The following is a 21455-nucleotide window of genomic DNA, read 5'->3' as shown; positions in this document are numbered from 1 at the left end:
TTTTGACACTTAGCTTTGATGTGAGCTATATGGTGGGACTGTTGAAGTTTATTGTTTAGATGAAAGCCTAGATATTTAACACATTCTTTAAAGGGAATCTGGAACTTCCTACTCGTACAGTTTCAATGGTTTTGAATCTGTGCCATAAGTATGTATTTGACAGCTTAATTAGTAGGTGAAATTGTAAATGTGAATCTGTTCTTCAGGCCAGAAGCTGGGACTTCAAAAGAGGTAACTGAGTACGTTCTGATCTCACTTAAACAGTGACCATAGCTTACAACGTGTGTGTGCTATTAATTTATTACTGGGGAAGGACTGTTAGGTACTGGCTGACAAATTTGTTAACGTGCACCATCAATGCTCTTTTTATTTTATTTTATTTTATTTATTTTTTTTTCCTCAATTCTCTGCTTTATAAGGTCACAGAATGCAAATGGCGAAGATATCCAAAATTGTAGTAGGTATGAGAAGCACACCTACTACCCCTTCTCATGCTGGCCAATGCTGGATACAGCTTGTTAGCCAGTATATAGGTTGTGTATGATCAGAATATTTTTCAAAGTTGTAAAATGTGAATTTTAAGCATAAAGAAAGGAAAGGGCATCAGTTTCATGAATTCAAACACACATATATACAAATCCATTTTATTTAAAAATAATTTAATTTTACGGCAATTTTTCAATAAGTTCGATAGTTACAAAAAATTATAATAAAATACTTTTTCACAACTCCGGTGCTATGATTTAGTGCACATGTTACAATGTTTATTTGCCTGTACAACTGCAAACATCCCAAATCTGCATAACTGCTAAGATGATTACTTAAAAAAATATTTTTATTACCTAGGAACATACTCTTAACACTGACAAATAAATTTTGTACTGCACCATCGTCAATGGTTTTTAATCACTATTTCCATAGCGTATTTTAAATTAACAGAATCATCTTAATCATCAAGCTGCTCTTCACATTAAGTAAAATATTGAACAATCAGTTGGGTAGCAAATCATTCTGGGATGATTCACTGGTGGAGAACTTATGTAGTTCAATAAGTCTTATACCTAACAGAATTATTTATGTAACTTAGTACAAATGTTTAGCAGTTGCAGAAATGAGTAAATGAAGATATTAATCCATACATCTCAAGTTCTAAAAAGTGCATATCAGAGCTAATAGAAAAAATGCATTTTCTAAAATGACAAGGAAAAAAATGGTCGGCTGAACAGGAAACCACAGAAATGAAAATGCTTAAGTGTCATATGTATGGGAAGAAATAGGACATTAAAAAATTTCTCAAAATTGATGTCCCATGAAATGACATGGGCTGATTACAGATGGAGGGATGAATGCATGGGTGAAAATTTTGAGAAGTATTTGGACTGAGATGAGAGGTGGATGAAAGTAAGCACAGTGAGATGACATAAAAATTTCTTTTAAAATTAGAGCAACCTGCAGGTGAGAAACTTCATGCTTGGGCAACAGCAAGGAGAAAGGTAAAACTATTCATTACAAAGAAACAATATGTGGATTATAAGCACCAAGTGTGTCAGTTTCCAGCTAAAGAGGTCACTGTTTATGTTCTTGTACTGTCCATATTTTCATGCGACAGATGAGTTGAAACTGAAAACCACAAACTTGACATTTAATTAGGTAATGTTGACCTTGCTCTAATAACAGTTGACAAAAGAATTTTGTCAGCTATCTGGTAAGACTGTTTTAAGATTTTGTTGTGAAAGTACAGTCACATTAACTTGTGGCAGGTGAGAGCAGATTGTCACATTTCATCTTCAAAGTATGTCATTGCATTCAGCAGCTTCACCAGATCCTTCCTCGCCTGTTGCTGTAGTTCCGTAATCTGCACATGGGCAACTGCGTCCCCCTCTGCCATCTGGTAGGCATAAGCGACGCTCTCCACATTCAGCACCAGTTGCACATGAACTTGATGCTGTAACCAAGAGTTGCTTGGTTAATACAAATTTTAAAATTGTATTTAAAATTATGCGTGGAAAATTTCAGCTGCCACTAAGTTTATAGCAGATTTTGCATATACTGTGTATGAATTAATTTTATTATAGATCACAAATGACTCTTTTATGTGGTATTTGCTTTACTGAAAAGTACGCAGAAGTCTGCCAAAGGAACAATAGCTACGGCAACAAGTGCATGTTTAAGTAAGAATTGTGAGTTTTCATATTTGTAAACTGAGCAGTACTACTTGCTAATATTGTGAAAAATACTGTGAAGTAAATATATAACAACCAAATAAACCTTTTGAAAACCATTTTATGTTGAAACATGCATTTTAACGCAGTCATGACAGTATTCTCAGATTAGATCCATGTGTACTTTGTGAACGTAGAAGCTGTTTTACTTATGATCACATAGAATGAGGTGAGATGTTAATGTGAGGAACATATAAGGCATCCAGTTCCAGTTACTGTGAAAACAGGAGCTTTTGGCAAAACTATGTTCAGATATATAAAATCAAATGCACAAGTTCAAGTGAAGTGAAGAAATGGCTCTCTTGTGTATTGGGTAACTACTGCTTTTATGCAAGGGAGGCTACTTTTCCTGCTGGAAAGAAGGGGAGGTTGTAGCATGCTGCCAGAGTAATGTGGAAGCTGGCACTGCAGTCAAAGAAACTTGCTAATGGCATGCTGTGGAAAACTGTGTTAACTCCCTGCAGGATATTGCTTTAGAGTCAAATCAAAAGGCAGCTGCTGATGGCAAGATAACTGGAAAACAAGCTGTGGCCAGTGAAACAAATTGTCAAGTCTCCTGTGTTCTGGAAACAGAAAGAAGACAGGAAGAAACAGGACATTGTTCTCTGGCCAGTGTCTGTCTGTTCCAACAAGATGATTTACCTACTTGAGGCGCCTGTGGAGTACATATTTTAGTATATCACATGTTAATGTGAGGCCACACATATCTCAAGTTATTTAAGTTGGGGCACAAAAGACCAAAACGTGGAAAACTGAAAACAAATTATATCATCATAACTATAACAAATTTGCCAAGTTCTCTTTGCCTTACCTTGCTATAGCTACGATTGTATTAGATGAAGTAGTTCACAGTTACATAACATTGAAATGAGTATCAAGCAAATCTGATCTTTCCTTCATTAATTTTTCTGCTACTTATGATGATGGAAAATAATGGGTAGGACATAACTTAAATAATGGAGGGAGTAAGTGGACAGGATGTGAATGTCACACCAGTGAGTTCATCCTGGTGCAGGCAGGAGGAGTTTAATGTGGCACACAATAATGTAGATGGGTGCATTGTGGAGGGTGAATTGGATAGAGGAACAGGGAGACTGCACAAAAGAAGGTATGAGTGTAAAATAAGTGAAGTGGGGAGCTTCGGGACAGGATGCAGCAGTGGTTGAGGGTAAGAGGATTGCAGATTGAAGGATATGTTATAAGGACAATTCTCATCTGCTTAGTTCAGAGAAGACTGTATTGGGGAAAAGATCCAGGTATCATGAGCTGTGAAGCAACCATTAACATCAAAATAGTTTTATCTCAACAGCATGTTCATCCCTGGTTGGTCAAGTATGCTCTTGGCCAAAGCTTGGGAGTGACCATCCATCCTGGTGGACAGCTGATTGATAGTCATGCACATGTAAAACACTGAGCAAATGTTACAGCAGAGCTGGTGTATGATATGACTTTTATGTGGACAAGACTTCCAATCAGCAGTCCACTCAAAAGAAAAACCACTACCAAATTTTGACTACGATCATAGTTGATCACGCAGTGGCAGAATTTGTTACTGAACACAACATGCTCAACTTCATTGATTGCTTCACAACCTGGGCCACCTGGCTTGCCCCAAACCAGCTCCTCTGAGTTACTTAATTGAGAACTGTCTTCACTGCAAATTCTCTGATTTCAGCAATCCCTTCCCCACATGCTCCTCCACCCATGACCCCAAGCCCCGCCACTTCATTCATTTTACACACAAGCTTGTTTCTGCAGTGTCTGTCTCCCTCTTCCTTTGCCATTCTCACCTTTCCAATACATTCCTCCACAGCTTCATGTTCCTCACACATCTCACCTTGCCTGTGCAAGGGCAGCACAATGACACCACATTTCGTATCCTGTCCGCTTGCTGCCTCTGCCTCCCTCCAAGCCATAAGCCATCCCCTCCCCCTTCCCACCCCTCTTCTCTCCTCTTGCCCATTCCATGTTGAACTATTACCTTTATGCCTCCCATTATTCACATTGTGGTTTCTTACCTCTAATGCATTCCTCTGGGACTGCTACAATATCATACAGCTTTCCACTGCCTCCAAGTGGAACTTCAAGTGATGGATTACGCTGTCCATATGGCCGCTGTGCATTCTCTATTTTATTTCTGAAAGGAAAAATAGGAATTTATAATAAAATTGTTTAGTAATGTGGAGCAGTATTTTCACTGGACCTATGTAACAGAGTACTGTTGCTGCTGCTGCTCATAATAATAATAATAATAATAATAATAATAATAATAATAATATCTGGAAAGATATTAAGCTCTGAAACCTAAAGTGACATTAGTTTTTCTTAATTACAATTTTGAACAACCTTTAACATATGAATGTTATGTTTTTGGGACAGAGATATCAGTTTTTTCCTCACATCATCTATTCTGCAAAAGTTCGTGTATTTCTTATTAGTAGGCTCATATCAGTTCATTGTTCCAGACTACTAAAGAACTAGTCGCTATTCTGCAAAAGTTGGTGTATTTCTTATTAGTAGGCTCATATCAGTTCATTGTTCCAGACTACTAAAGAACTAGTCGTCAGCCAAGAGGTATCCAGGCTATAGTTATGGCAGTCTACAGAACACAGTGACTGGTCAAACGTTAAGGAACATCTCCCTTGTTGAAAACAATACCTGAAGCATGTATTAGTCAAAATTGTTTATCGTATGGTTCCTTACCTTACTTAGGCAATGGATCACAGCAGGCTGCTAATCTTGTTACAAAAGATATCATTTAGAACCAACAATAACATAACTCCCCAGCTAGACAACCATGAAGAAAAATATCACAAATTGGGAGAGTGAAGAAAACAGTTTAACTCTTGCCAAAAATTCTATGTAGAGAAAACTGACAAGTGTTTTGACACGCAAAACAACTCATCCAGCCAACATGAAACAGAAGTTGGAACTTGTGATTTTAATGTATAAAGGGAAAAGAACAGATATGTTATTGATATTTGTTGTAGTTTATGCAGATTAACACAGCTAAATGACAGTAACAACTATTTAAGGGGCAAAATAAACTTATGCTTTATTCGTATAACACATATTAATACATTTGACTATCAAATTATATTACACTGCCCCATCAACAAACACAGAATATGTATATTCCATAGAGTCTAATGCACTCTGCACATCATATCTTGTGCGCCACTATGCACAATGGAAAATATTTGTTCACGTATCCCCAACACTCCCCCTTTAACAAATATTTTTCAGATACTCAACGCTATACACCCCAGATTAAACAATAATGTTTCATCAGCTTCTGAAATTTGTCCGTACTGAGAGGCTTAGTTAGGAGATCAGATAACATTTCTTCCATGCATAGATAACTGAGTATTATATTCCCCTGTTCAACATGATGTCTTATAAAGTGATGCCTTACGTCAACATGTTTGGATATTACAGTGGTGACATTATTTTTTGCAAGTTTAATAGCTACCATATTGTCACAAAATACCACAGCTGGCTTTAATGTTGGAGGAGATTCTATTTCACTCATCAGTGTATGGATCCAAAGAGCTTCTTGGATACTGGAGGACAAAGCCATATATTCAGCTACTACAGTACTCAAAGTAACAGTTCTTTGTCTCTTAGAATCTTCCAGTGATGGAGTGTCTGCTTTCCAACTCATTTCCCCAGTCTGCATCACTGTATCCTTCCAAATTTACATTTCAGTTTTAGAATATTTTAACTTATAATCAGCAGTTCCATTTATATATCTGAATATTCTCTTTACTGCCATCCATTGCTTTTCTCTCGGATCACTGCAAAACTTGCTTACTGCATTTGTGGCAAATGCAATGTCTGATCTGGAAGTCTGTGCTAAGTACAGTAGACTTCCTACAGCTTTCAAATAGGGTACACTTTCCTTACATTTCTTGTCATCATCAGTTATTAGCAGTTTTGTTTTGTTTTCCATAGGAGTAGAAACAGGTTTACAAATTTCCGTATTGAACTTTTCTAAGATCTTCCTTGTGTACAGAGATTGATCAATCCATAATTCTTCTCTGTTGGCTCTTCTTGGAATCTTCAAGCTTAAGTATTGATTAATTTCCCCTAAATCACGCATATTAAATTCTGACTGTAACTGTTATTTAAAAAAGTCCATCTGGCTTTCACTCTTGGTTAAAATAAAAAAATCATCTACCCATATGGCCATGATTGCAATTTCTTCATCCTCCTTTTATGATATATACTAGGATCTGCCTTTGACTGTAACATGCCTAGTTTTATCAAACTTTCATGGAAACATTTATTCCAGCAATGGCCACTTTGCTTGAATTCATATATGAGTTTCTTCAAATGCCAAATTCCCCTTTTACCCTGATAAGGTCGCTTAACTTCATCCAATGGAATCACTTATATTTCCTCTCCCAGTCTTCCATTCTGGTAGGCTGTTTTCACATCCATTTGATGAATTAATAAGTCTTCCATTACTGCCAGAGCTGAAAGGTATCTTAATGATGAATACTTCACCACTGGTGAGAAAGATTCATTGTAATCTATTCCTTCTTTCTGGGAATATCCTTTAACTAACAATCTGGCTTTGAATTTTGGTATTGCACTCTCAGAATTTTTAATACTAAACACCCATCTTGTTCTTAGTGGCTTTTATTTTCAGGCATGTCAACCCATTCACATGTATCATTATCCACAAAAGATTTGCAGCTCCTTTTCAATAGCCTTTTTCCAGTCTTGAGCATTTGAACTTGCTAAAGCTTCATGAGCTGTTATTGGTTCATTGTTGATTGTTTGGGCAGCATACATTTCATGATCTGGATATTCTTTTGCTTTTGCTATATGTGAAGACCACCTTAAACTGACTTCCTCTGTTGAATCTTCTTCCTCAATGTGATTCTTGGGTAGCACATCAGCTTCCTCTTTATTCTTGTATTCTTCTGTTTCAGTTTCCACCCCTGTTTCAGCACCATCATACATTATGCTTGGTTGCATTACTGTATCATTTTGACTACTTTCCTTTATTTTAGGTATATAATCCTCCAAAAATTCTACATCTCTACTACATATTATCTTCTTATTCACAGGATTATAAAATCTGTAGCCTTCTGAATCCTCACAGTAGCCAACAAAAACATATTTTTGAGATTTTGCATCCCAATTTCCTCTTAATTTGTTTTGGAATCTGAACCATGGCTTCACATACAAAGACTTTAAAGTGCTTTAGATCTAGTTTCTTCCCAGTCCATACTTCATGAGGTGTCTTGTGTCTCACAGCTTTGCTAGGTGATCTGTTAATTAAATACACTGCTGTTGACACAGCCTCTGCCCAAAAACAGTTAAGTAGCTTACCATCGCTTAACATACTTTTTACCTTTTCTACAGTGGTTCTGTTGGCTCGTTCTACAACTCCATTCTGAGGAGGACTGTAGCGAATGGTAGTCTGGTGCCTAATACCCATTCCATTCAACTGTTCCTTAAACCATCTATTTACATATTCTGATCCATTGTCTGCTCTAATAATTTTAATTTTCTTCACAGTCTGTCTTTTGACCATTTTGCAATAAACAACAAATACATCATTATCTTGATCCTTGCTACTTATAAAATAAACATTCAGGTATCTAGAAAAACCATCTATGAATGTCAGGAAACAGAAACTACTTCCTAAGGATTCATTATCCCTAGGTCCACAGAGATCTGAATGTATGAGTTGCAAGACTTCGGTAGATCTTCTCTGACTCGATTTATATATCAATCTAGCCTGCTTCCCTAGCAAACACACCTCAAATTGAACATTATTCATTCCGTAATTTTCCATCCCAGTTGCCATATTCTTCAGTAAAGTAATACTTTTCCTATTCAAATGTCCAAGCCTCCTATGCCACAAGAAACCTTTTGCAGCATAAACAGAGTGATTTCCTGTTTCAGCAGTATTTTGAACTGTATTCACTTTGTAAATACCTCTTACATTACTTGCAGTAACTACAATATCACCACAGGAGTCTATCACTTTGGCTCCCTCTATATCGAAGATAACTTTATTACTCTTCTTTACTATTTTGCTTACTGACAACAAATTAGTTGCAATATTCTTTACATAATGTACATCATGAGCAGCAACAATTTCCTTTTCCCCATTCACAAGCAAATTAAAATCTACTTTTCCTGCGAGTTCACATCTTAACTTAGATCCGTCAACTGTAGAAATGCCAATGTTAGTCCTTGACTGAACATACAAACCTGATGGAGCTTTGGTAATGTGCACCGATGCTCCTGAATCTAGGAACCATTCTGCATGATCGTGCCTCACTTCATTAAAAGAGTAAAAAACAGAAAAATGCCTTACCTTTATTGGTAGCCTTTCTCTCAGGACTACTAGAATTAACATGCTTCTTTTCTTTTATACTTAACTTTTTGTTATACTTTGAAGCAATGTGTCCAATTTTCTGGCATCTAAAACATCTTATTGGCTTCTTCTTCTTGTATTTAGAGTATAAAGCAGACACTGTTTCTATTTCTGAAGAATTAGAATCTGGTTCATTCTTCACATCCTGTAGAATCTTTACTTTAACACTGTCCGCTGTAATGGATATTCCCGAACTTTCCAAACCCATAATCATTGGCAAATATTTCTCTGGTAGCCCAGCTAACAATAAAGTTCCAATCCATTCATCCGCAATTGCAAAACCAATATTCCTCAGATGATTGAAGATTGAAATTATTTTATTCACATATTCATTGACGCTTTTACAGTTATTCAATCTTGTGGTTATCAGCTCACGAAGTAATCCTACTTTTCTGGTTAAACCACCATCTTCAAATGTGTTTTTCACTTTGTCCCATACCTCCTTTGCTGACATAGCCTTTTCTATGTGAACATAATTCACTGGATCAATAAAAAGGATTAGTTTTGATTTTGCCTTCCGATCCTTGGTAGCAAAACTTAATTCTGTAGGTGCCAATTTACCGTTTACGACATCCCATACGTCATCGAAGTGCAAATACGCCTCAATGGCAAATTTCCAGGTCGCGTAATTTTCGCGCCCTACAAGCCGCTCTATTTGTGGTATCTGTGTTGTACTCGTTTTACAATTATTTTCTTCTTCATATAGTGTACACAATCCAAGTTTATACGAACTTCCATGCACCTTCTGCACAAATACATGTCACCTTAAAGCTTATTATTTCGCTTTAATCCAGTACCTGGGCCCATAACCTGTTGTAGTTTATGCAGATTAACGCAGATAAATGACAGGTAACAACTATTTAAGGGACAAAATAAACTTATGCTTCATTCGTACAACACATATTAATACATTTGAATATGAAATTATATTACATTGCCCCATCAAAAATCACGGAACATGTATATTCCATAAAGTCTAATGCACTCTGCACATCATATCTTTTGCGCCACTATGCACACTGGAAAATGTTTGTTCACATATCCCCAACAATATTCACATTCACAAACTTTTACATCAAAAGCTCATTTCAGTTAATGAACTGATATAATAATACTACACATTTTCACAATGCCTGAACCTCATTTATAGATATAATGTGCACATACACACCAAAAGTCCAACTTTTCCATTTCCTTTCCATTTCATCCACAAATTGTGTCTCTCTATTTATAAGGTTATAATTCCAATACATATTATCATCACCATGCAAACTATTATCCACAGGACTGTAGTGATGAACTATGCTGTGAACGTGATATCAATAATATTGTAACCAAACCTAAGACATTAAAATGTACACTAGGGACTACTTTAATGACTCGAGCAGCACCAATATGTAGTTTCAACAGTAGGCAAGTGGAAAGTGACAATGCACAACACAAAATCATTCCAACCACACAAATTTTACAAACTTGTTTGCAATAGACAGCAGTGCTTCATCTTATATTCATAGGCAACAAATGCCAGGAGCAAACCCTCAGAAACAACCTGCAAACTGTCATATCACTAAAACAGTGCCATTTAAGCTTAGTACAATAGTGTAATAGGAATTCTCAAAGGTTGCCTGAAGATGAACTGAGGTTCAAAATGCATGGTGATATTTTGCACCTAATGATATTAGGACAACCCATAAATTAACCCCCCCTTCTCATGTAACATGGGAAATAGCGGAGGAAATGGAGTAGTCATCTTACAGACTCTGGCAGGTCAGTGTGCTTAGAGGTGGGAGAGCCACAGTGCTTCTTGCTCATCAACAGCAACATCTTAAAATGAGTGATGAAATATAAAATCTTGTCCAGTGTCAAATGCCTTCTATATTATGTTTTTCAGTAGCAAAAAATTTCAAAGCTGCTCACATTCATTGGAAAATTTCTTCCATATACAAGCTGATATGTACCACCCCTTTATATAGTCACTTAAATAAAGATATTCACTTTCAGCTGCCTCCAACACTACCCACCACTGCCTCTAACAAATGAATCAGGTTGCTAGCCTCACTGCAAATAGCTCACCCATTGAGTCAATGGTTATTATATAAATATGGATCATCAGACCACTCTAACTGTCTCAAAGATTCATGATCCATTTGTAGGATCAGCAACCTGCAGAAATATGAGGAAAACACTAACTACTAAGACAAAGACTGTCACAAGTAAAGCTTTCGGCCAGTAAGGCCTTCGTCAACAATAGACAAAAAACACACACACATAGTGTGGTTTCAGTTGCCTCAGACTCCATTCATGTGTGTGAGATTGTATGTGTGTGTGTGTGTGTGTGTGTGTGTGTGTGTGTGTGTGTGAGAGAGAGAGAGAGAGAGAGAGAGAGAGAGAGAGAGAGAGATTGATTGTAGACAAATGCATTACTGGCTGAAAGCTTTATTTGTGACAGTCTTTTTGTTGTGCTTATCTGCAACTTAGCATCTCCACTATATGGTGAGTAGCCACTTTCCTTTTCATAATACAGGGTGATTCAAAAAGAATACCACAACTTTAAAAATGTGTATTTAATGAAAGAAACATAATATAACCTTCTGTTATACATCATTACAAAGAGTATTTAAAAAGGTTTTTTTTCACTCAAAAACAAGTTCAGAGATGTTCAATATGGCCCCCTCCAGACACTCGAGCAATATCAACCTGATACTCCAACTCGTTCCACACTCTCTGTAGCATATCAGGCGTAACAGTTTGGATAGCTGCTGTTATTTCTCGTTTCAAATCATCAATGGTGGCTGGGAGAGGTGGCCGAAACACCATATCCTTAACATACCCCCATAAGAAAAAATCACAGGGGGTAAGATCAGGGCTTCTTGGAGGCCAGTGATGAAGTGCTCTGTCACGGGCTGCCTGGCGGCCGACCCATTCCCTGTAAACTGTTTATACCAACGTTTAATACACCACCTATCAGGAGGTTTAACAACATACTTCATTCGAAATGCACGCTGAACAACTGTCGTCGATTCACTTCTGCCGTACTCAATAACACAAAAAGCTTTCTGTTGAGCGGTCGCCATCTTAGCATCAACTGACGCTGACGCCTAGTCAACAGTGCCTCAAGCAAACAAATGTACAACTAAATGAAACTTTATAGCTCCCTTAATTCGCCGAGAGATAGTGCTTAGCTCTGCCTTTTGTCGTTGCAGAGTTTTAAATTCGTAAAGTTGTGGTATTCTTTTTGAATCACCCTGTATTGTTCCATTGTTTGATTTTAACTACTAAGAAAGGCATGCAAACAGAAATTAAAAGTGAAGCTCCTTTATTTGTTTCTGGTAGCTCCCACATCTACCTGAAGCACATGACTATAGTACAATTAAAATTAGTTGATAGTTAACACTTTATGTGTTGGAGCCGGTTTCCTACAATCTGAGCACAGAGCATCACACTCAAACCATTCACCATTGCCAAACTGCCACATTCGGTCAGGACACTTCCAATTCCTTGTCCACCATTCATTATTGATGTTTTTGGATTCTGAATCATGGGTCTGGCACTTTTATTTTGTATTTCATCACACATGGTAACCACAACGAAAACACCATACAAATACAACAATGCTAATAAAATACACACATTTCATACACAGCACTAACCAAACACTAATGGATAGTTCTGCACAAGACGCAATTCAGTGTCACATATACAGTTATCATAATCACAGATATCAGCTTAAATTAGATAAGGTTTACACGACACAGTGTGAAGTCCAATTTTGAAGGCTGCAATTCATTGTTGCAACTGGGCCACTGCAGTCATAAGTATGATGATTTAGCACAGTGTTATGGTGTAGCACATTGGTCAGCATGTGACATGTAGAAAGGTGTAGGTTTGAATCTAGTCATGTACAGCAATATTTTTCTTTTTTATTTCTAAATGTAATCATAGGAGTTTTATTATTATTTTTATTCAGTTAACTGGTTTAAATAAATTTTTTTTATTTCTAATTGTTTGCTGCGCCATTTTCATCATTTTTTTGACCTTTTTACTTGCTATATATATTTTTTTCTGTCATACTTTTTTCATTTCAAATTTGACATTGTTGCCCATAATCTGCAATCAAGTGCTAATGAGGACTGGTCACCGGTGGTACCATGGCAGCTTGTGTTACCAATGTGAGGATAGTTTCAGAAAAAAAAAAAAATCAAACTGTAATTTCTTGCTATCACTGATAGGAAGAAATTACAGTTTTCTTTTAGTGCTGAAAATGAATTTTTTTCTGTTGTATTCTCATAGAGGTTAGCTTTAATTGTCATGAACAAAGCAATTGTGATTTTGGTTCTGTCACAGATTGCTGACCGCCATTTTCTCAAATACATTGCACATCACGAGGCTGTGATTAGCTTAGGATATGAGTTTACAATCCGGTCTACAAAACCCATCATTTGTCGCAGTTCACTTACTGGTCACTTTATTTAAAATCAGCTGTTGACAGATCATCTCACATTTCTGACATACCTGGCAGTGGCCGCTTCCAACATTCCTCTGGGTTTCACATGAACAGCATTTGTGAAGTGACCCACCTTGTTCGTGTATCATCTATAACTGACTGGTAGCCAACAGCTGCTGCGGCAACACTATAGTGCCAAGTGACAGATGTCAAGTACAAAGTAATTTTAATCAGACTATAGACTTTGTGACACCCTTAGAAATTCCTAGTCCTCACTGAAAGCTATTTCCAGTGGTAGAAAAAATATCTGTTCTCCAGTCTTCTATGAAACAGAATTTCTTCCTCCCATCCTTTGGTCAGGAAAATGAATAACTATAAGTAATAATTTATTTATGTACAAATTATGATGTAAACTCTTTTCCAACATGTGATATAAGTATAGCATACAAAAACAAAACTGTTTTAATCCAGATTAAATCCATCATCTGGAACAAATAAAATATATTACAGCAAGAAAAAGGTGTTTGAATTTATAAGACGAATAGACTATAGTGAGTTCCCTGTGGCATTTCACCTTTTGCTGTGAAGATAGCACATCTCAGGTTTCTGCCACTCAATGAAGCTGGAACGTCCCAGCTCTTCCTTGCTCTTCCTTGCTGAATATAGCATCCACTGCAGTCATTACCATCCATCCTTGTGTCGCCCATACCAGACTAAATCCAACAACCCAGACATTCTGCATGCTACCTATCCTGACACACGTTTTGTCCTCATACAATTTTGATTAGTTATTTCACCAAAGTCCCTAGAACTGAACTCCACGGGTCACTTGGTTCCCATCTATCCTGCTTCCTTGCTACGTCATCCCACACGATTTTCTGATATAGCTGTTGTCCAGAAATCACAAATATTACTTAGCAAAATGACATCAATACTTTGTTAAGAACTCGGATCCAAATGGCATTTACATATAGCCTCTGAGTTTCCAGTGGTGCTATGGTATCACATAGTATATTCTGATGATGCTCTTGTTCATTTGAAGAGTCCAGAAAATAAAAAATACTAAGTGCAGTTTGTGAGTGTTTGCGGAAACTTAATTACCTTGCTTTTGCAATCACATGAATTTGGATCAAAGGGATCACCCCTCAAGTGTTCATTCCAAATGTTATTATTTGCTTATAAGATGTAGTAATGCAATGAGAAGTATGATGTTTTGCAGTTATCATCATACAACTGTTAGTTAAATCTATTTAATTCCATACATCATTCTGGTTGATGATCAGGAAGATTTAATCAAGTGGATGACTTGTTACCTTCCCCTCATTAATATATTTTCTGTTTTGCAACTTTTCTTTGGTCAACTAAATAGTTACAACTTTACTTAGAAGGTGTAATCGCTGGTGCTAATGAACTCTGAATAAATTTTACTTGCAATTCTTCCATCGTGCTGATTACATTTAAAACAAACTGTTACGTTTCAAAATTCTATTCTGTGATTTCAATCTACATTATCATCAGTCAACGGGATGAGAATCAATTGGGGCTGCCCTGGTGGTTATCCATCCACCATAAGGACAATGGACACTGTGTGCTCATGTCATTCGAAAAAAGACCAACCTCAGTCTGATTAGGTACCCTTCAATTTTATTACAAGTCCATTACTTTCTCTAATAGTGCTAGAGATTAATCATTCTCTTCCTTTATTAATCTTAAAAATTGACCTATAAATATGTTTGATTATTTGTATTTTATGTCCTAATCATTGTCAAATGATTGTTTCAGTTGCTTGTATAATGCAACAACTGTAATCATCACACTGAAATGCAACTATTATAACTCACATTCCAAGATTTGAACTGTAACACAAAATTAAAATATGGAATTGTTAAATGAAGTTAAAATTGTTACCCCTAGATTTAAAGCCCCACTGAGACAAATTCACCCAGAATGAATTTTTTCAGGGAGAAGAGAGGAGACGTACAATGTGACTCTAGGTCCCAAATGCAAGTAATTTTTATTATTTAAATTTTACAAAGAGGTTGCCTTTCTTGTCCATTGCCTTTCTACTGATGTAACAACAATGGACTGTTTCATGCTGGAATATAACAAACTGTCATCAGCAAAGCTACCTTGCCACTTAAATCATGTCGTAGGAGACCTTACTTGTGAGATTGAGGGCTCTCAGAGCAGTGACTGAAAAAGTCTGTCTTTTGTTCCAAGCCGCCATGTAGAGCAGGTGCTAAATGGCTTAGTTTCTTTACTTATACATTTTACCTCCTTCTCTGAGATGGGCCTGGGGTTACTGGAATGATCTTCCCACAGCCCCCTAGCAAACTTCACTATGTAATCCCTATAAGCGAATAAATCAATATGGTTCCATTTTATAAACTTGAGTACATATACTAATTACAAGCCCACACCACTTTCCAATCCTGACCACACTCCTGAAGGGTAACACCCAAATGCTCTTTCTTTGTAACTACTTCCTTGATGTAAGTGTAGTAGCTTTGCTGTTTAATTTTAGAATTACTGTGTCTAGGCATTACATAATTCATCAAATTTTACTTGCATTCTAGATGCTGAAGGCAGGTATCAGTTTCTTTAGTTGACAACATTGATGTTGACTGATAGCTTCCTTCTTTTTGTAAGAAGAACGTTTTAGTTCTGCCCTCCCCTATTGTTTTTTTGTGGTTTGATGTTTCTAATATGCACACAATCAAGATAAAAGCTAAGGACATTTTTTTGTAGACTGAATTAGAGCTGCCACCAATGTAACTGTACATCTAACTTCAAAATTACTCTTACTTGTATCAGTTGACTTTGTGTATTATAAAACACAGCTTTGAGCAGAATCAGTGTTAATGTTGTAATAGGATACATTGCAACAACTACATTTCACATCTTCTACAATAAAATGTCTTTGTACTAGCCTCTGTGTGAGACATTAATGAGGAAAGAGAACCAGGTAGGTTGCCTTGTTGTAGTAATAAACCCATAAACTATGCCAATGCTGTATCAATTTTACTTTATTGGTTTCTGTATTTGCTGAGCAAATAAATGTGAGCTTTTCACACTAAAACATTGGTGACAAGCCAGAAGTAGAAAACTGCACTACAGTTGAAGCAATTAGACCTCCTGCAGAAGCATCTGGCAGAGTTGTCCACCTAACTTCAGGTATAGTGGCTCTTGCAGCTTCTCCTTCTTTTATTGAAGGCATTCTGGTTGATGCTCAGAAAGATTTAATCACATAGATGGCTTAGCGACTTCTGCTCATTAGTATATTTTCAGTTTTGCAACTTTTCTTTGGTCAATTAAATAGTTATAAATTTATTTAAAGGATGTAATTGCTGGTGGTAATGAACTATTTACTGTTGTTGAAAACACTACTTGTCTTTTTACTTCACTTGCCTATTTGCTTTTTTCCTCCCATACTGCAGTTCACCATTATTTTCAGCTTGCTTAGCAAGTTCATCCACCCATGTCTTACCTGCCTATTATCCTCCCTGCCTTTTTTAAGTGTTCATGTGTTTAAAATTCACCTGATACAAAATCCATTTTTCACTCTCATCCTATCTTAAGTTTCTGCTAACCTAGTGTCCTTGTTGCTTATGTTATTGATGTCTTTGTATGCTTCTTTCAATACATTAAGCATGCCATAATACACCTGTTACCATATTTATTTTAACCGTTATATAAATTATTATTCTACCAGGGATTCGTTATATTGATCAATTCAATAATTTTATTGTAGTGTTAATATGTTAACATGCTAATTCTGGGTTCTGTTATTATTGTTCTTTATTTGTCACACACATATCTGTAAACTGTGTGTCCAACAAATGACACCTAATGGCTAAGCCTCTGGTGATTTGTGCCGTGGTTGCAAGCAAAGTATGCCAACATTGACCATGCTGTACAGGTTACACACAGTGTTTTGCTTCAGTTTTATTGTGTATTTTATTTCCTGATGCCAATCTTGGCAGAAATTTTGAAAATGTTTTTTATATTATTCTACTAACAGTTACGTTGCACTACAATGATAATATTCTGTTTTTCAAGTTGTAGCTTTTCACACTTCATGCAGATGTTATAGCTATTGGTGCAGTTCTTTCACTTATAATTATGTACACACTCTTTGTGTGCCTTCAGAACTGATCTATAGATGATTGTTACTGATAAAACTGGTTATGAAACAAAATAAAAACTCTTGTGCACAAATACTATTGTAAATATTACAATTCCACACTGATTCATTTAGATCATCTAAACATCATAACTTACAGAAATAGAAGAAAAGCTGGAGTGAGTAACAGTACAATTATGAAAAAATATTGGTCAAATACTTACGTATTCCAGTCTGTCCAGTAGTAGTTATCTGGTGATATTGTAAGCCCAAAGGGGTAACTAGCATTGGCAACAATTGTTCTTTGTTGTGATGTTGAAATACCAATGCAAGCTGCAAGGAAAATCATCTCTAAATATTTTATACTGTAAAAAGAATGGAAAACAACCAGTAAATTCATTTAAGGAGTATGTTTTGACTATAAGTAATATATGGTTTGAAGAGGGATAACTCTGCTCAGAACATCTCTGTGTTAGTAACATTTGGCAAGAGCGGCTTTTTAAAAAAGACTTAACTGTTGAGAGTTAGTTATTTTTCTGTTTTGTTGTTATATGTTGTGCAAGGTGTTTGTATATATGTTCCACTTTTTTAAAAAATAATGGTGTACTAATTACTCTTTGATCAGTCAGTTGATTCTTGCCCAAACATGATGTATATGAATGCACTGAACCCGAATGAGAATTTATGGGCTGAAGCAATAAATTGTGCAGTCTTTATATGTTAAATCAAACTGGTAGAAGTTCAGTAAGAGGGAAAAGTCCAGCTGTATTGTGGTTTGGAGGAAAAATAGAGTTTACTAAGTTGAGAAGTTTTGGATGTGGCTAGTATGTTCTGATTGAGGCTCGCAAACAAAGAAATACTACAAGGAAATCAACAAAGCTAACCACTGTCATACATATGATTTGGATTTGCCTCATTACAGAATCTACCTACCTCATGAAAAAGACATAATTGCCTCTGATAATGTCATATTTGACAAAAGAATAGAAGATAAAGAAGCTATTATATTCAGACTCTCAGAAGAAAAAAGAAGAACTATATTAAGTATCTAGAAGAAAACCATATATCTGATGACTTATTCTCTGATTTCTCTGAAGGTGGCAGTGTGTCATCTGTTTACATAATACAAAATAGGATCTTGCCATCAAAACTACATGGCCAATGGCTTGTCAGATTTATAGATTACGAAATGGATCTCCAGCAATGCAGTAACAATGCAAACTTTGGCATGAGTTGTAGAGATTTCTATTTCAAATATCTTGTAAGAAAAAAAGTGGTACAGAGAAAAACTGAAAACTTGGAGTTAAATAATGTAAAACATTTGACCCAACACTTGGTACTGCATAAAAAACAAGACAAACATTATAAAGCCAGACAAGTTGCAAGAGGTTTTGTGCTCGAGGAATGATTGGACTATTCAGAAACTTTATTCCTGTAACACTTTATGAATAAATTACACTGCTTCTTAGTCTTTCAGCTACAAATAAAATGAAAACAACTACTTCTGATGTAAAGATAGCAATTCTATACAGTGACCTGCAAAAAGAGGTCTACATTCTACATGAATCAACCTGATGAGATTCAACATGGTACAAACACATGTTGTAAGCTGAAGAAGAGTTTATATGACCCAAAACAAGCTCCAAAAATTTGGAATCATAAATTCTAGAATTGTGTGATGTCATCAGGATTTGTTAATTCTGGTGATGACCCTTGTATCTATAGTAATCAAGACAAAAGCATCATTATATCATTGCATGTTGATGATGGGCTAGTTATTGGAAGGAGGACAGATAGCAGTACTGCAGTTTTGAACAACCTGATATCTGATAATTTATTCTGTGATGTCTTGAAGACTTACGTCATACTTGGGATGGAAATTAAAACAAGTTCACAGGGAATTTTTGTAAAGCAATTTATGTATACAAATAAAATATTAAGATAGTTCAATGATATAAGACCAGTAGCTAAGTCTATGGAGCTTGGAAAAGTGACAGACAAAAAAAAATCTTGTCAGTGATTAGCCTTTTGGAAGGACCGAATCCTACTGAGAAGCTGTATGCACTGTACCCTGCAACAATATTTTATCTGGATATTAGTTTTGGTATTAATTACTTAAGCAGATTTTGTAATAAACCGATGGTTAATCACTGGGAAATGGTGAAAAGCATTTTTCAGTACCTAAAAGGAATTGAAGTGTGTTCTTTGATGGAGGCTCAATACTGCCTGACTATGCTTATTCTGGCTATGGAGTTTATGTTTCAACTGGATGCTGCACTAGTGGAGTTCCTGTCATGTGAGGAGGACTTACTGTCTTGTATACTTGAAAGCAATGTCTTGCGGCAACTTCAACAGCTGAAGCAGAATACTGAGCCGCTGTTTCTTTGATGGATGATATATGTTGGATATGACACCTTGGACAAAACTTGGAATTTCAGGTTTGTATCAATCGACAGAACTGTGTATTGACAATCAAGCTGCTATACATATGTTGGAATGACTATCAAATTTAAACCTGGGAAGTTCAAGTCAACTTGCTGACATACTGCTTAAACCACATACTTGTAAAGTGTTTGAAGAATCAAGAATAAAACAATTGAGGAAGAGTGTTGAGGGTTAATTATTTTTCTATGTTTTGTCGTGCAAGGTTTGTGTGTGTCTACTTCTTTTTTAAGTAATGCTATAGAAATTACTCTTTGTTCAGTCAGTTGTTTATTGTGTAAGTGTAGTATGTGAAAAAGTTATATTAAAGTGTACTGCTTTAGACATCACCAAATAGTTACTTGTTAAAACTAGGATTCATCAACTTTTCCAGGGCCATGAATTCTAAAGCTAAATGCTTTCATCTTATTTTCTTTAGTTTAGTCATGACTAATGCAAACTTTTGGTTACTTTATTATTTCTGTACAAGCTTGTGTGCACACCTAGTCCCCTCCTCCACACATCCCACATCTTTCACTACCTGTTTATTTCTCTTTTCACTTCTGAAAAAAGAAAGCCCCAATTCTCTGACCTTTAGATATAATATTTGTAGCTTATATAGCCAAAACAGTTTGAATAAAATAAACAATGAAGACAGACTACACAAAATTCATTCCATTTGAAACATGATTAGTTTCTGCAGAGGAATAGAGAAAAAGAAAAAAGAGAAGACCCACACTGTAAATTTTTCTTTTGGATAAAATGTTCAATCAGAAATAGTACTCCTTCACTTAATTTGTCATGTGATCTGCTCACCAATAGATTTTGTCCCTGCATCTGCCCAGCAGAGTTCATCACGCTCAAAATCAATAGCAAGAGAATTTGGTAATTGTACCGATGGCCCTTCCAAGAACGTCTGACGATCACTTCCATCCATATTGGCCCATTCAAGTTTTGGGGATGCTCGATTCCAATCAGACCAGAAAATTTTTCTGTTGACAAATACATTCAAAAAATACTTTAGCCACAGATTAAGAAGTTACAGGTATGAAAATAGCGTACAGAAGTACAGTAGCAGTAACATGCAAGAGTTCACAGAATCTTCAGTCACAAGGAAACTGAAAACTGCCATGAATTCTATGTCTTTGTAAATTATATTAGGATAAAAATTTTATGACAAAAACATCTATAATTTTTTACTAGTACTAACCCCCTGGATGGATGAGCAGCAATGCCACGAGGATTAACAAGGCCTTTTGAGACCAGGACTTTCCTGAGACCAGTATCCAAATTTGCTACTTCCACAGTATCTTTTGTAGAATCAGTCCAAAACATGTTACGAGACACCCAGTCTATACTGATGCCTTCTGGTGATTGGATATCTGTTTGAAATCCAATATATTAGCATGTTTAGGACATAATAACAGTAACAATAGTAACAATAATAATAATAATACTATCAACTACAGGAGTCATACTACACAATATCCACCAGCACATCAACACAATACAGCTACATCCAAACATATATATACAACTACAGAAAGCTGTAATTATTGATACGTGTTCAATTTCCCGAAAGTTCCTGAATGCATACCGTACAGTTAAAAGGAAGTCACGCTTGATCAAGGTCCGCATCACTTTCCATTTTTAACCAGACATAATGTCTGAGAAAGGAAAGAAATAATAATAATTTTCAGTGTTTCACATTGAATCTAGAAAGATAAACAATTCCCTGAGGAAACAATTAAATGTGTTTATGAATCACTCACTGTCCACTATAAAATAAAAATATCTGAGGATCAGTACAGCCTAAAATTTAAAACTATTCCTTATGCATGGATA

At 36.0% G+C, this 21455-nt stretch overlaps 1 protein-coding gene across 2 annotated transcripts in view; it reads right to left on the bottom strand.

The window, feature by feature from the left end:
- Positions 1-630: 630 nt before the first annotated feature.
- The window catches only part of LOC126092570 (nidogen), a 308151-nt gene continuing 287326 nt past the window's right edge, over positions 631-21455 (bottom strand). For both annotated transcript variants that reach the window (XM_049908247.1, XM_049908248.1), the window contains 5 exons: positions 20821-20992; positions 20427-20602; positions 17414-17522; positions 4241-4359; positions 631-1945 (listed from right to left, as the gene is read on the bottom strand). In XM_049908247.1, coding sequence (XP_049764204.1) covers positions 1788-1945; positions 4241-4359; positions 17414-17522; positions 20427-20602; positions 20821-20992 — 734 coding nt within the window. In that variant the 3' untranslated portion in view covers positions 631-1787. The remainder of the gene's footprint in view (positions 1946-4240; positions 4360-17413; positions 17523-20426; positions 20603-20820; positions 20993-21455) is intronic.

The sequence above is a fragment of the Schistocerca cancellata genome, chromosome 7, assembly GCF_023864275.1.
Source record: "Schistocerca cancellata isolate TAMUIC-IGC-003103 chromosome 7, iqSchCanc2.1, whole genome shotgun sequence".
NCBI classification, from domain to species: domain Eukaryota; kingdom Metazoa; phylum Arthropoda; class Insecta; order Orthoptera; family Acrididae; genus Schistocerca; species Schistocerca cancellata.
The sequence above is the reverse complement of the archived record's forward strand: the minus strand, read 5'-3'. Positions and strand labels throughout refer to the sequence as shown.